Source organism: Gorilla gorilla, chromosome 10, assembly GCF_029281585.2.
Source record: "Gorilla gorilla gorilla isolate KB3781 chromosome 10, NHGRI_mGorGor1-v2.1_pri, whole genome shotgun sequence".
Lineage (NCBI taxonomy): Eukaryota > Metazoa > Chordata > Mammalia > Primates > Hominidae > Gorilla > Gorilla gorilla.
Window position 1 is genome coordinate 117,319,097 of NC_073234.2, and position 16,484 is coordinate 117,335,580.

The following is a 16,484-nucleotide window of genomic DNA, read 5'->3' on the forward strand; positions in this document are numbered from 1 at the left end:
TTTGGGAAGCCAAGGCAGGTGGATCACTTGAGGTCAGGAGTTTGAGACCAGCCTGGCCAACATGATGAAACCCCATCTCTACTAAAAATACAAAAATTAGCCATGCATGGTGGTGGGTGCCTGTAATCCCAGCTACTTGGGAGGCTGAGGCACGAGAATTGCTTAAACCTGTGAGGCAGAGGTTGCAGTGAGCCGAGATCGTGCCACTACACTCCAGCCTGGATGACAAGAGTTAGACTCTGTCTCAAAAAAAAAAAAAAAGATGCCAGTAATGAGTACTTTCTAATGTTGTGAAGATCAAGTAAGATGTGCCTGGCGGAATGTAGTTGCTAAGGAAGTGTTCATTTCTAATTTTTTCTTTTTCTTTTTTCTTTTTTGATTTTTATTTATTTTTTGAGATGAAGCCTCACTCTGTCGGCCAGGCTGGAGTGCAGTGGCATGATCTTGGCTCACTGTAACCTCTGCCTCCTGGGTTCAAGCGATTCTCCTGCCTCAGCCACCCGAGTAGCTGGGATTACAGGTATGTGCCACCACGCCTGGCTAATTTTTGTATTTTTTAGTAGAGACAGGGTTTCACCATGTTGCCCAGGCTGCTATCAAACTCCTGACCTCAGGTGATCTGCCTGCCTTGGCCTCCCAAAGTGCTGGGATTACAGGTGAGAACCACCGAGCGCGGCCCTATTTTTTTTGGTCCTTGTAGCCACTGGAGTCCATGTGGGGATGGTTTCTAGAGATTCCCCTCAAATAACTTTCCAAATCAAACCACGTTCGTTCATCTCCCTCTTTATCACCATACTGGGCTAAGCCACTGTCATAAAGAGGGTGATAAAGCCCTCTTTATCACCATACTGGGCTAAGCACTCTGGACAAACTGCTAAAATAGCTTCCTTACGGTCTCCCTGGTCCACAATTGCCTCTTACAGTCTTTTCAAAACATCCTTTAAAAACGTGTTGTATGCGTGAACAAGAGGGAACTCTGATGGAGAGAGGGCAAAATTGCTTGTGGGTAGTGAGAAAAGAGCAAGGTATTTGTATTTGTCAGTAGGAAATTCTTTTTAAGTTTCAGAATAGTTGATATAGCTGAAGGGTGCCCCCCCATTCTATTTTTTTTTTTTTTTTTGAGATGGCATCTTGCTCTGTCGCCCAGGCTGGAGTGCAATGGCGTGATCTCAGCTCACTGCAACCTCCACTTCCCGGGTTCAAGCGATTCTCCTGCCTCAGCCTTCCGAGTAGCTGGGACTACAGGCGCCCGCCACCACGCCCAGCTAATTTTTATACTTTTAATAGAGACGGGGTTTCACCATGTTGGCCAGGATGGTCTCGATCTCTTGACCTTGTGATCCGCCCGCCTCGGCCCCCCAAAGTGCTGGGATTACAGGCGTGAGCCACCGCGCCCGGCCTGCCCCCCACATTCTAAAACAGTCATCACAAGTGAAGCTGCCAGAAAGTTAGCTCTCATAACTAAAAGTAGCTAATAAAATGTAGTGTGACTTTTTATTCCGTACTTATCCCTTTTAAATAATATATTTAAATATTATAAAGATAAAGGAAGTGATGTTCTCTTTATACTGGGGAATTATGTTTTTTTTAGATTCTAAGTCCCTATCAATCATCCAAGCAATTAGTGTATGAGTTTGGAACAATCTAATAAATTTCAGGCTGGAGACACACATGATGTTGCATTTTGTTAGCATCTAAGTTCCTCCAATAAACCATAATTCTAGGCTTTGGAATATTTAAATCCTGTGTATCCAGTAACTTAAAGAACAAAGTTTGACCAAGCTTCGGAAAGTCTTCTATTATCCAGCATGTTTTCTTTGTATCGTTTTCATTCCTTTCAGTATCAAGTGATTATTCACTAGCTTAACATCATAAATTAGTTTGAAGTAGGATGTTACACAAACGACTTGGAATTTTCCACAGTCTGCTTAACTTGCAGAAATGTAAATACAGGAAATGTGGACATAAACGGATTTCCTAGGCACAACCTACCCCTAAAATAACTGTGTACACATAACAGCCTCAACAGCTTCTGAACCACAGGCAAATGAACAATTTGCTGGCCTTGTCCTCTTTGCAGTTTCCAGAAAGTGCCTTATTAGCAAGGAGGCAAATCAGGTGGTGGGTGGAGCTGGGCAGGGCCCACTGCACTGCAGAAACCGTGTGGTGCAGAATGATGTGGTAGGAGCTGGGTAGAGAGACTACTGCTGCCAGGCTGGGAAGCAACTGGTTTCGCCTCTCACTCATTCTCCAGTTTACTGAATCAGGCACCCAGGCACAGTTAGGCCAACCAAATACTACTACCTCTGCCCTTGCATGATGGAATCATTTAGCTTGAGCTTAAAAAAAATAAATAAATAAAAAGAGGTTACCCACAGGGTCTCTTGGTTACCTCTTAGTGTTTACTTATCTGGATTCCAGTATCACCAGAAGATGTGACTTAATATTTACTTATGTATGCTGTCCAAAAAAGCAAAAAACAAAACAACAAAAATAAAAAATATTTACTTAATATATAAGATCAGACATGGAAAGACATAAGAACATTTTTCATTGAGAGGTAAGAGCTCTTTCATTTTTATTTTATTTTTTATTTTTATTTTTTGAGACAGAGTCTTGCTGTGTCGCCCAGGCTGGTGTGCAGTGGCGCGATCTTGGCTCACTGCAACCTCCACCTCCTGGGTTCAAGAGATTCTTATGCCTCAGCCTCCTGAGTAGCTGGGATTACAGGCACCCACCACCATGCCAGGCTAATTTTTTTTTTTTTTTTTTTTGTATTTTTAGTAGAGATAGGGTTTCACCATGTTGGCCAGGCTGGTCTCGAGCCCCTGACCTCAAGTGATCCACCTGCCTCGGCCTCTCAGAGTGCTGGGATTACAGGTGTGAGCTAATGTGCGCCCAGCCTTCTTTCATCTTTAAAATGGTAATGGGCAAACACTATTGTTCTTAAAAGTTTTGAAACTTTCACATTTTCATTTGCCTCTTGGAAAGCTTTCATGAACTATTCTTGAGCAAAATTTCAGCTAATGTAAATTGGTACTGCTTTGTCACTTAGTGGGATTTTTTAAAATTATTTTTATGTATTATTTTATTTCCTCACCTCTTTGAATTCTACACTTAGTGTAAATAAATCACAAATTGATAATTGTTATCTGATAGATTTGGGAATTTGTGACTCAGATTGTATCTAAAAAATATTTTGCTGATGAGTGAGTAAATTCTATAGCTATCTGTGGAGTTAAAAGAAAAAAACTTTGAAAAGATGGGTGTTTAATCAAACAACTGGTTATGAATTTTTGTTGTATCAACACTGTTGTATTGTACTGTTGCAGTGCAAAGGTGTAGGAATGTGGGCTATTGATATTCAGGCATTGATGGTGGGTGTTATAGCCTCAGTCATCCTGAAAAATAATCAGATTTACCATGGCAGTATTTGGCAGAAAGGTTTTACAATTATAGCATTTGAGGAGTTCCTAAGATCTTGCCTAGTTTACATCTTTCTGGTCTACAACAAAGGCATAATGATGTCTTCTCATCACCATGCTGGTTCATTCCCATGGCGTGCTGGAGCTAGCTGGTGTCTGCTCCTGAGCAGGGACTGTGTGCTTCTCTTCCAACTCCACGTTCAATGACCTGCCGTTTGGTAGCCCAAATTTTGTTTTTATTTATTTATTTCGTTTTTTTGTTTTGGTTCTTTTGGTAGCCTGAATTTTAACGTGTTGAGAGTATTTTCACCATGGAAATTGGCAAATGCCACAAACCAGGCACCCTCCAGAGCTGGCTGTTAAACACTGACCAGCATCTATATTAGTGTTTGCTCCCCGCCCCCAATCATTCTCCTAATGGCTTAGTTCCTTGTCTGCTGTTAAAGCAGAGGAGAGGCTGGGAAGTCAGGGAGTTAAACATCTGGATTGGGATAGGGAATCCTCTATGTAGCTCTGTGATCTTGAACAAGTTATATAGCCTCTCTAATACCCAATTTCCTACTTTGTAAAATGGGGTTGATATAGACCCCCCTCAGGGTTGTAAAGATGAAATGAAATGATATATGGTAAGCACCTAATGGTGCCTGGTGGGTACATAGTCAATGCTCAGTAAGTGGTATTGATTAGGTCAATTTTTTTTTTTTTGGCCAGTACTGATGTTCATTCAATGGCTATTTGCAAAGTGCTTTTGGTTCCACCTGTATAGTTTTATTTATTTACTTATTTATTTTAATCTTAGTCCCAAATATTCTGAGCTTCCCTTCACCTGTATGTTTTTTTTTTTTTTAATTTATTTATTTATTTATTTTTGAGACAAGGTCTCACTCTGTCACCCAGGCTGGAGGGCAGTGGCATGATCTCAGCTCACTGCAACCTCTGCCTACTGGACTCAAGTGATCTTTCCACCTTAGCCTCCCGAGTAGCTGGGACTACAGGTAGGTGCCACCATGCCTGGCTTTTTGTATTTATTTTATTTTTTATTTATTTTTTAATTTTTGAGACAGAGTCTCATTCTGTTGCCTAGGCTGGAGTACAATGGCGTGATCTCGGCTCACTGCAACCTCCACCTCCCAGGTTCAAATGATTCTCCTGCCTCAGCCTCCTGAGTAGCTGGGATTACAGGCATGTACCACTATGCCTGGCTAATTTTTATATTTTAGTAGAGATGGGATTTCACCATGTTGGCCAGGCTGGTCTTGAACTCCTAACCCGAAGTGATCCACCCGCCTCAGCCTCCCAAAGTGCTGGGGTTACAGGCATGAGCTACCGTACCAGGCCAATTTTTGTATTTTTTGTAGAGACAGGGTTTCACCATGTTGCCCAGGGTTTCACCATGTTGCCCAGGCTGGTTTCGAACTCCTGAGCTCAAGTGATCCATCCTGCTCGGCCTCCCAAAATGCTGGGATTACAGGTGTGAGCTACCATGCCTGGCCTCCACCTGTATGGTTTTAAATGTACAGATAAGCAATAATAAAACATGACCCTGGAATTCCGAGTTTTCAGATCACGTGTTTGATGTCATGTGGACTCCACACCTGGGCCTTTGACATAGTCTCAATTTGCCATCAATAGACAGAGTCCCCAAGTCTGGTCTTCTCTTCAGTCAGAGCACCTAGAGCACCTTCATATCCCCACCTCCCTATCTTCCTAAATATCCTCCTCATTCTTTCATTGCCTTCCGTTTCTCCACAGACAGGCAAACAACCTTCTTCCCAGCGCTTCTCTGTGTTTGCTCCCATGCCTGGCATGTGGCTGTCTGAGGTTCAGAATTATTCTCAGACCTGTGTAACAAGAACTCTAGGATGAGTCACCTGGTGCCTGCTTTTTTATACCCTCAGGCCGAGGCAGGGAGGCCTGATTTCCCTGGCAGAGTTAATTGTGTGGCAAAAGTGCTGCCCAAGGTTGTGAGCTGTCTCTGCTTTTTTCCCCATTACTGGTTCCCATTCCTGTCTCTCTGCCCATTCAGCATTGTGCTCAGAAGGGCATCCTCCACCTCAACATTCCTTTAGTGTGAAAAATGGTTATTGTAGGAAAAGTGGTAATGCTAAATTCTAAACCCTTCAGGTTTTTTTTTTTTTTTTTTTTTGAGACGGAGTCTCGCTCTGTCACCCAGGTTGGAGTGCAGTGGCGTGATCTCAGCTCACTGCAAACTCTACCTCCTGGGTTCAAGCGATTCTCCTGCCTCAGTCTCCCGAGTAGCTTGGATTACAGGCACGCTGTACCATGCCCAGTTAATTTTTGTATTTTTAGTAGAAACAGGGTTTCACCATGTTGGCCAGGCTGGTCTCGAACTCCTGAGCTCAAGTGATCTTCCCGCCTCGGCCCACGGAAGTCCTGGAATTACAGGCATGAGCCACTATACCCAGCCTAAATCCTAAACCCTTCAGGTTCTTGCAATACCAGTGACATTGAAATTGAATTAATTTGGAATAAAGGCATTTGCTGTAAGGGAGGCTATTTTTTTTTTTTTTTTGAGAAGGAGTCTCACTCTGTCACCCAGACTGGAGTACAGTGGCACGATCTCAGCTCACTGCAACCTCCGCCCTCTGAGTTCAAGCGATTCTCCTGCCTCAGCCTCCGGAGTAGCTGGGATTACCGGCGTCTGCCACCGCGCCTGGCTAATTTTTTATATGTTTAGTAGAGACGGGGTTTCACCATGTTGGCCAGGCTGGTCTTGAACTCCTGACCTCGTGATCCACCTGCCTCGGGCTCCCGTAGTGCTGGGATTACAGGTGTGAACCACCGCGCCTGGTCATAAGGGAGGCTATTAACTTCTTTTTCTTTTTTTTGAGACGGAGTCTTGCTCTGTCGCCCAGGCTGGAGTGCAATGGCGCAATCTTGGCTCACTGCAACCTCTGCCTCCTGGGTTCAAGCGATTCTCCTGCCTCAGCCTCCTGAGTAGCTGGGATTACAGGCACCCACCACCATGCTTAGCTAATTTTTGTATTTTTTAGTAGAGATGGGATTTCATCATGTTGGTCAGGCTGGTCTCGAACTCCTGACCACAGGTGATCCACCCGCCTCGACCTCCGAAAGTGCTGGGATTACAGGCGTGGGCCACTGCGCCCGGCCCTATTAACTTCTTTATACTCCAGTTTAAATACTAAGTGTTCACAAAACTTAAAAAATTCCTGTTTTCTGCGCACACAGGCTCCTTGTGGAATTCTTCAAACACTTACAAGTGCATCATTTTTAACGTGATCGGTTTTTTAATACTTAAATTTCAGAGCTGTTTACAAATGTAGAAATCCTCAAAATGAGTTCAAGTTGTTTCATGTTGGGAGCTCTTTTGCCATCAGTTTTAAAGTGAGCAGCCTGAAAATGAAAAAAATTAAAGCTTGGCACTAATAGAAAATAGAACATGTTGGCCAGACATGGTGGCTTACACCTGTAATCCCAGCACTTTCGGAGGTTGAGGCAAGAGGATTGCTTGAGCTCAGGACTTCAAAACCAGCCTGGGTAACATAGCAAAACCCTGTCTCTAAAAAATAAAAAAAAAGAACATGTCAAACAGTATTTTCCAACTCATTTAATTAATTGAAAGACTGTACCTGAAAAATGTTTTACAGAAACCCTTTTTTGTTAAAATAATTTACCACAATTAATATACCCTAGATACCCTATTATTTCCATAAAGTATTCCTAGAGATCAATAATATTGTTCAGTTTTCTTTTTCTTTTTTTTTTTTTTGAGACAGAGTTTCACTGTTGTTGCCTAGGCTGGAGTGCAATGGTGTGATCTCGGCTCACCGCAACCTCCACCTCCCGGGTTCAAGTGATTCTCCTGCCTCAGCCTCCTGAGTAGCTGGGGTTACAGGCATGTGCCACCATGGCCGGCTAATTTTGTATTTTTAGTAGAGATGAGGCTTCTTCAAGTTGGTCAGGCTGGTCTCGAACTTCTGACCTCAGGTGATCCGCCCGCCTCAGCCTCCCAAAGTGCTGGGATTACAGGCGTGAGCCACCGTGACCAGCCTCAGATTTTTATCATAATATTTTCAGCAGATAATAAAATCTCAATTATTAGAAAATAAAGTGATGTGTTTATGTGTATTTAACATGCCAATATTAGAATTTTCAAACGCGATTTATTTATTTATTTTTTTTTGAGACCGAGTCTTGCTCTGTTGCCCAGGCTCGAATGCGGTGGCATGATCTCGGCTCACCATAACCTCCGCCTCCCTGGTTCAAGAGATTTTCCTGCTTCAGCCTCCCAAGTAGTTGGGACTACAGGCACCTGCCACCACGCTGGGCTAATTTTTGTATTTTTAGTAGAGATGGGGGTTTTACCATGTTGGCCAGGCTGGTCTTGAACTCCTGACCTCAGGTGATCCTCCCACCTCCACCTCCCAAAGTGCTGGGATTACAGGTGTGAGCCACTGCACCCGGCCTCAAACATGATTTTAGATCTTTTTTTTGTTTTTTTTTTTCTTTTTCAAAGTAGTCATTCTTCACTGAGAATGAACACATACCAAGGTTAGTGGGTTTGATCACTTGAAAAATGGCAGCACCATTCATTTTAAACATTTTCTGGCTTTTTACTATGGAATCTCTCATGGTATAAAAATAAATTTTAGATTTTTTCAGAGCCAAAATGAAAATACTTTAGAACAAAATCAGGCCAAATCTTTGGAATTCAAAGTGGCTGAACACCTAAAAGAAACAGAATATAAAACTTGCCAATTACGTGTCTTCCCAGAGGTCTGGACAGAATTTCTTTCTAATAATTTGGACATTTCTTCCCTTTGCCAGTGATACGGGAACAACACCTCCAGAGAGTGGTATTTTTGGATTTATGATAAACTTCTCTGCATTTCTTGGTAAGTACACAATAATTATTATAAATAATTGAAAAGCTCACAATTCCAAGTGAAGTTGATGTGTCATTTGTAGTTTTCATATAATTTTTATTTTATTTTATTTATTTTTTCTGAGACAGGGTCTCTGTCATCCAGGCTGGAGTGCAGTGGCGTGATCACGGCTCACTGCAGCCTCAACCTGCCAGGCTCAAGCAGTCCTCCCACCTCAGCCTCTGGAGTAGCTGGTACTACAGGCGCACACCACCACGCCCAGCTAATTTTTTGTAGTTTTTTGTAGAGATGGGGTTTCACCATGTTGCCAGGCTGGCCTTGAGCTCCCGGGCTTCAGTGATCCACCTGCCTTGGCTTCTCAAAGTGCTGAACTTACAGGTGTGAGCCACTGCACATGGCCTTGTGTATAATTTTTTTAAAAGCACAATCTTTGCAGCTAGATTTTTGTCCTATTTTGAGAAACTGAAGTTAAAAGATATAAAAAATTATGGCTTTATTAGAGAACTATACTTTAATTAGTAATTTGTAACAGGATTTGCTGTAGGTGGTTTTAAATACCAAACTTCTGGAATGGATTTTAAGTGCAATTTAGTTTTTAAAAGTGTTGATTTATGGTCAAGACACTTATGTAAGCCAAAGACACCCAATGCGTAAGCTAAGTTTCTCAAAGTGTATTCTGAAGGCAAGCTGATGAAAAGTCACCTGGAGTTCTCGTAAAATGCAGGTTCCTGGGCCATGCTACTCAACCAGAACCTTTGGGAGTGTGGGTTCCTGAAGATGTGTTGTAAACAAGCACTCTAGGGGACTTGGTTTCTCACTAAAGTTTGAGGACCATTGACAAAGGCATTATCTTACCTGTTAGAGAAAGGGGACAGGTGGAGCAAGGAATAGTATGATTTTTCTTTTCAGTTCCTCAGATGTACCTAAGATGCAGATGATAGGGTACAACCTTGTCATAAGCCAATTAATGTAATGCATATTAATTACAACTATTGTATAATTAATGTAAAGCTCAGTCTTCTATAAGGTGATCCAAGTATATAGATATCAGATGTGGGGCATTTTCTCTTAGTCCTTCTATAATCTCCCCCCAAACAATCAAGTGTTTGCCAAGGGCCTATCTTGTAACCAACGCTTTCTGTTCCTCTCTACTGGTACAGTGTGAGAAGGGACAGTGATGCTGACCCTACTTAGTGACTTGGCATTTTGGAATTTGTTCATCCTACTTGGTAGCAGGAAAGTTTCACCGCATCACCATTTGTAGTCCTCCTAAAGTTTTGGAGGTGAGCAAGGGGAAGTAGCAATATGGAGTCAGTCAATCCCAGTGCCCTCTTACACCATCCTTGCCAAGAATCCAGACTTGGAAAACAGAGAGATTATTTTATCACAGCAAGTGATAAATACGGCTTTTGCTTCTGAATAAAGCAGAAACTGACATAAATATATTCATTTGAAATAGTCTATGTGAGCTCATGCCTGTAATTCTAGCATTTTGGGAGGCTGAAGCAGGAGGATCTGTTGAGCCCAGGAGTTCAAGACCAGCCTGGGCAATGTAGTGAGATCTCATCTCTACAAAAAGTTAAAAAAGAAAGAAAGAAAGAAAAAAGAAGTTAGCTGGGTGTGGTGATGTGTGCCTGTAGTCCCAGCTACTTGGGAGGATAAAGTGGAAGAATTGCCTGAGCCCAGGAGGTCAAGGCTGCAGTGAGCCATGACTGTGCCGCTGCCCTTCCACCCAGGTGACAGAGCAAGTCCCTGTCTCCACAAAAAAAAAAAAAAAAAAAAAAAAAAAAAAAAAAAAAGATTTATGATAAGTTATTAGTTTTTAGCCTGCTTTTTAAAAATTCAGGAATAGATTATGGCCGTCATACTATGTAAATATATACACATCTATTTTATCCTTTCCATACATGCATGATATCTTTCACAACGATGTATTTTCATTTATTTAATCAGTTCCCTATTGTCCAACATTTAGGCTATTTCTGGTATTTTGTAATTCTAATGTTGAAGTGAACATCTTTTAAATATATCTTTGCATATTTGTGTGAGTTTTTCTATAAGATAAATTTGCTGAGTTAAAGGGAATATGTATCTAAAATTATGGTAGCTATTTATTTATTCAACATTTACTAAGTATGTACTATATGATAGGGTTTGTGCTTGTTTATGACTTAGTGTTGAGGTTACAACAGCCAACAAAACAGACAAGAGCCCTGCTCTCATGGAGGCTACATTTTATTGCCAAATTACAACAAATGGTATTTGGTTAATTGACTAGCTATTTGGAAAAACATACCTTTACTATCCTCCTCACATCACACACAAAAACCAATTGCAATTTAATAAACATGAAAAGCAAAACTATGCAATAATTAAATTACAGGAGAATATTTTTTAAACCTTGGAATAGAAACACAAAATGCAGAAGAATTGATAAATATGAGTAGATTAAAAATTAAAACTTCCAAATGATGTAAGATACAAGATACAATGTTAAAAGACAAATAGCAGAGCGGAAGAAAATTTGTAATATTTATAGCAGATAATAGACTAATGGACATAATGTGTAAAAAGTAACTACAAATTAGATATCGACAAGCCCAAGAGAAGAATAAAAAGAAAATTGTAAACATGCATTTCTCAGAAGAAGAAATGCAAATGACCAGTAGATATACTGAAAGTTGCTAAATCTTGCTAATGGTCAGAGAAATGCAAACTAACCCAACAGGTTGGATTTTCATTTATTAGACTGACAGAATTAAAAAGGCAAGGGCATACACAATTGCTCGCAAATTCTGCTGGTGGGAGTCTAAATCGTCAACGGGCCAGAGCAATTTGGAGGTGTTTCTAATTGTGCATGGTTTTTTGACCCAGTAATATTACTTCTAGGAACTGGTCTTTCAGAAACCCAAAGATTTATATACAAGGATATTCATGGAGTGTTGTTTGTAGCAGGAAAAACATGGAAACAATGTAGAAATTCATTCTTAGGAGAATGAGGAATAAATATAGTATCTCATACCACAGACCATGATAAGATCCCTGAAAACAATGAAGTAGATCTGTTTGTACTTGCTTGAAAAGATCTCCATGGTACACTGTTAAATGGAAAAAGCAAGTCACAGAGTAATACATGTACTATAATAGCATTTACATGAAAAGGACAACAGCCAAGGGGTGTGTGTGTGTGTGTGTGTGTGTGTGTGTGTGTGTGTGTGTCCATGCTGGGGAGAGAGTAAGATGGAGTCAGGAGGGACGGGTGGGAAAGTGGGGAGACTTGCAATCAGTACATTTTTAAAAAGTGATACAAAGCTGCTCCTGTTTTTCATCCTAAAGACATCAAATTATGAACATTCATCAAAGTTCTCTTCTTTTTCAGGTGCAGCCACGATGTATACAAGATATAAAATAGTACAGAAGCAAAACCAAACCTGCTATTTCAGCACTCCTGTTTTTAACTTGGTGTCTTTAGTGCTTGGATTGGTGGGATGTTTCGGAATGGGCATTGTCGCCAATTTTCAGGTATAACCTGGAGCTTTTTCAGTTATGAGGAGTGGTGGAGTGTATGTGTCTGAAGAGAGCAGCAGAAATGCAAGAGGCACACTTATGCCATTATAGCCATTAAAAGCTTGATGAGTTTACAATAAGTGGGTTAGTTTGCTTTTTAGAAACCTTTAACATTTGGAAATCAGGGCCAGGTGTGGTGGCTCACACCTGTAATCCCAGCACTTTGGGAAACTGAGGTGGATCATGAGACCAGGAGTTCAAGACCAGCCTGGCCAACATGGTGAAGCCTCATTTCTACTAAAAATACAAAATTAGCCAGGCGTGGCGTCACATGCCTGTAATCCCAGCTACTCAGGAAGCTGAGGCAGGAGAATTGTTTGAACCTGGAAGGTGGAGGTTGCAGTGAGCCGAGATTGTGCCACTGCACTTGACAGAGCGAGACTCTATCTCAAAAAAAAAAAAAAAAAAAAAAGCATTTGAAAGTGAGTTCTGATACTTGGGAGAAATGGGGTGCACATTTGCATAATTATGAGAGTGTGTGATTCAGAGGAGGCCTTGGGCTTTGCATTGCTCCATGTTGTCATTGATGTGGTTTGATGTGTTGGGAGAGCTACTTCAGCTACTGTGATGATTTTGTTAAGAGTGTGAAAATATTTGTATGTGTTTACCAATTCTACCATTTAAACCTCTGGTATTCAAAGAGGAGGCTCCCGGTGACATTTCTTTATATTTTTATGACAGTATGCATTTTGTTTTTCATAACAACAAACATTTATTGAAATTTTCCTGTGACACATGCTTAAGAAAATATTCCATATTTTAACCACACAATTATAATAAAAGCCTTGTAAGATAGGCACTATTATTTTCCCCATTTATCAATGGTAAAATGGAGGCCTAGAGAGGTTAATACTTGCCTAAGATCAGTTGAATAATGCATGGCAGAGGCGAGCTTTGAATTGAAGTCATCTTCCTAGAGCCTGTGAGAGCTATCCTCAATGCTAACATGAAGATATATCTGTGACAAAAAAAACCAAGTACATGATGCATAGTTCTACCATCAGGAAGCACACACACACAAAATTTAAAAAGGAAGACCTAGAGTGGTATAATTTGTCTAGTACAGTGTGGTTATGGTTTAATGGGGGCTAGTATAGATATATCACTTTATCCTCTGAATAACCACATCATGAGAGATACAGATGTCAGTTTTTAAACCATTTAAGGGCTGACTTTAAGAAGAAAACTTAGATGGTTAAATAATTTCAACTTTTGGTTCCCCTTAAGTCTTCAATGATGTGATTAAATCTTCACAAAAACCAGAAATAGAATCTTAACTTCCCAAGGAGCAAAGTGTTTGACTTGTCATTGTTCTGATAACTGTATCTTTACAACTTCCTTGTTTGATATCCTGTAATTCATTTTCGTCATATCAGGAGCAAACCAACTTGAGCTAACTCAAGATGATTTTGAGATGTGTGGCCAAGAGAGAGTGTGACTTTCTCTTTTTTTTTTTCTTTTTTTGTAGAGACAGAGTCTTGCTCTGTCGCCCAGGCTAGAGTGTAGTGGCGCGATCTCGGTTCACTGCAACCTCCGCCCCGGGTTCAAGTGATTCTCATGCCTCAGCCTCCCGAGTAGCTGGGATTACAAGCACCCACCACCATGTCCAGCTAATTTTTGTATTTTTAGTAGAGATAGGGTTTCACCATGTTGGCCAGGCTGGTCTTGAACTCAAGTGATCTGCCTGCCTTGGCCTCCCAAAGTGCTGGGATTACAGGCATGAGCCACTGTGCCCAGCCATGGTGATTTTTCTTGAGTTGCAATAAATCACATTTTTGAGAATTTCACAGATAATCTTTTTCCCAAACGGGTGGGTGAGATGGCTACTTTTTGGTGTGTCCTCACTAACTTCTGTCAATACTTTATTTTCCCTCAGAAAGTTTTCTTTTTGAAATTCTGTCATTTGTGGCAACATGGATGAACCTGGAGGACCTTATGCTAAGTGAAATAAGCCAGTCACAGAGGGACAAATACCGAATGCTGTCACTTATATGTGGAATCTAAGAAAATCAAACTTACAGGAGAGAGTAGAATGGTGTTACAGGAGTGAAGAGGAAGATGAGGAGCGGGGAGGTATTGGTCAAAGGGTACCAAGTTTCAGTGAGACTGAATTAATAATTCTGGAGATCTATTACTGCACAGCATGGTGACTATAGTTAATAATAGTGTATTGTATATTTCAAAATTGCTAAAACAGTAGATTTTAAATGTTCTCATCACAAAAAAATGAATAAGTATGTGAGGTGATTGATATGTTAATTACCTTGATTTAATCATTCCACAGTGTAAACATACATCAAAACATCTACAGCCAGGTGTGGTGGCTCATACCTGTAATCCCAGCACTTAGGGAAGCCAAGGCAGGAGGAATGCTTTAGCCCAGGAGTTTGAGACTAGTCTGGGCAACATAGGGCAACACAGGGAGACCGTGCCTCTGGAAACACACACACACATACACACACACACACACACACACACATACACACACACACACCCCTATAAGCCTCATAAATATGAACAATTATTATTATTTTTTGAGACAGAGTCTCTCTCTGTTGCCCAGGCTGCAGTGCAGTGGCGCGATCTCGGCTCACTGCAACCTCCGCCTCTCAGGTTCAAGCAATTATCCCTACTTCAGCCTCCCTAGCAGATGGTATTACAGGCACCTGGCACCATGCCCAGCTGATTTTTGTATTTTTTTTAGTAGAGATGGCGTTTCGCCATGTTGGCCAGGCATGTCTTGAACTCCTGACCTCAGGTGATCCTCCCACCTCGGCCTCCTGAAGTGCTAGAGGTGTGAGCCATCGTGTCCAGCCTATAAACAATTATTATTTGTCAATTAAAAATAAAAACTTTTAAAGTTTCCTTTTTAGAAAAGAAACTTTCCAAGGTTTAACCCTGTCAGTATTCACGTATTCTTTTTTTTTTTTTTTGAAGCTGAGTGATAGAGCTTTAGGGTTTTTTTTTTTTTTTTTTGAGACAGAGTCTCGCTCTGTCACCCAGGCTGGAGTGCAGTGGCACAATCTCGGCTCACTACAAGCTCTGCCTCCCGAGTTCACGCCATTCTCCTGCCTCAGCCTCCCAAGTAGCTGGGACTACAGGCGCCCGCCACCACGCCCGGCTAATTTTTTGTATTTTTAGTAGAGATGGGGTTTCACCACATTAGCCAGGATGGTCTTGATCTCCTGACCTCGTGATCCACCTGCCTCAGCCTCCCAAAGTGCTGGGATTACAGGCATGAGCCACCGCGCCTGGCTGATAGAGCTTTATTAAACTATTCTCTCTCTGTCTCTCTCTCTGTTGTTGTTATTACCTTTTAAATTACCAAGAGAGTTTCTAAAAAGCAATCCAGAAAGAGTGCCGGGTTTTAATTTTATCGAAAATTCATGTCTGATCTAAAAATCATTTCCCTGCTTTTTTGATTGATTGGTTGGTTGAGAAAGGGTCTCGCTCCTTCACCTAAGCTGGAGTGCAATAGCACAATCATAGCTCACTGTAACCTTGAACGCTTAGACTAAGCCTTGAACTCCTCCTGTCTCAGTCTCTTGAGTAGCTGAGACTATGGGTGCATCACCATGCCCAGCTAATTCTTATTTTCACTTTTGTAGAGATGGGGTCTTGCTATGTTTCTGAGGCTGTTCTTCAACTCCTGGCCTCATGTGATCCTCCCATCTCCACCTCCCAAAGTGTTGGGATTACAAACACAAGCCACCATACCCTGTCGTATTTTATTTTTCATATATAACTTCCCTGAATCTATATGCCTATGTTAGGAATCTTATTTATTTATTTATTTGTATTTGTATTTTTACCTTTATTTTTTGAGACAGGCTCTTGATCTGTTGCTCAGGCTGGAGTGCAGTGGTGTGATCACGGCTCACTGCAATCTCTGCCTTGTGAGCTCAAGCAATCCTCCCACCTCAGCCTCCTGAGTAGCTAAAACTACAGGTTCATGCCATCGTGCCCAGCAAATTTTTGTAGTTTTTGTAGAGACAGTGTTTCACCACATTGCCCAGGTTGGTCTTGAACTCCTGAGCTCATGTGATACACCTGCCTTGGCCTCCCAAAGTGATGAGTTTACAGACATAAGCCACTGTGCCCAGTCTTTTATTTATTTTTATTTTACTTTTTGAGACAAGGTCTCACTCTGTTGCCCAGACTAGAGTGCAGTGGTGCTATCATAGCTCACTGCAGCCTTGGTCTCCCAGGCTCAAGTGATTCTCCCACCTCAGCCTCCCAAGTAGCTGGGACTACAGGCACACACCATCAATGCCCATCTGATTTTATTTATTTATTTATTTATTTATTTATTTATTTTTTGAGATGGAGTCTTGCTCTGTCTCCCAGACTGTAGTTCAGTGGCACAATCTCGGCTTACTGCAGTCTCCACCTCCTGGGGTCCAGTAATTCTCCTGCCTCAGTCTCCCTGGTAGCTGGGATTACAGGCACGCGCCACCATGCCTGGCTAATTTTTGTATTTTTAGTAGATACGCGGTTTCACCACGTTGGCGAGGTTGGTCTCAAAGTCCTGACCTTGTAATCCACCTGCCTCAGCCTCCCAAAGTGCTGGGATTACAGGCGTGAGCCACAGTACCTGGCCCATGCAAGGTATCTTAGGTATACA

At 41.5% G+C, this 16,484-nt stretch overlaps 1 protein-coding gene across 2 annotated transcripts in view; it reads left to right on the plus strand.

The window, feature by feature from the left end:
* Positions 1 to 16,484, plus strand: part of DRAM1 (DNA damage regulated autophagy modulator 1) — a 47,047-nt gene that overhangs the window by 13,144 nt on the left and 17,419 nt on the right. For both annotated transcript variants that reach the window (XM_019039450.4, XM_055358811.2), the window contains exons 2-3: positions 8,235 to 8,302; positions 11,673 to 11,815. In XM_019039450.4, coding sequence (XP_018894995.2) covers positions 8,235 to 8,302; positions 11,673 to 11,815 — 211 coding nt within the window. The remainder of the gene's footprint in view (positions 1 to 8,234; positions 8,303 to 11,672; positions 11,816 to 16,484) is intronic.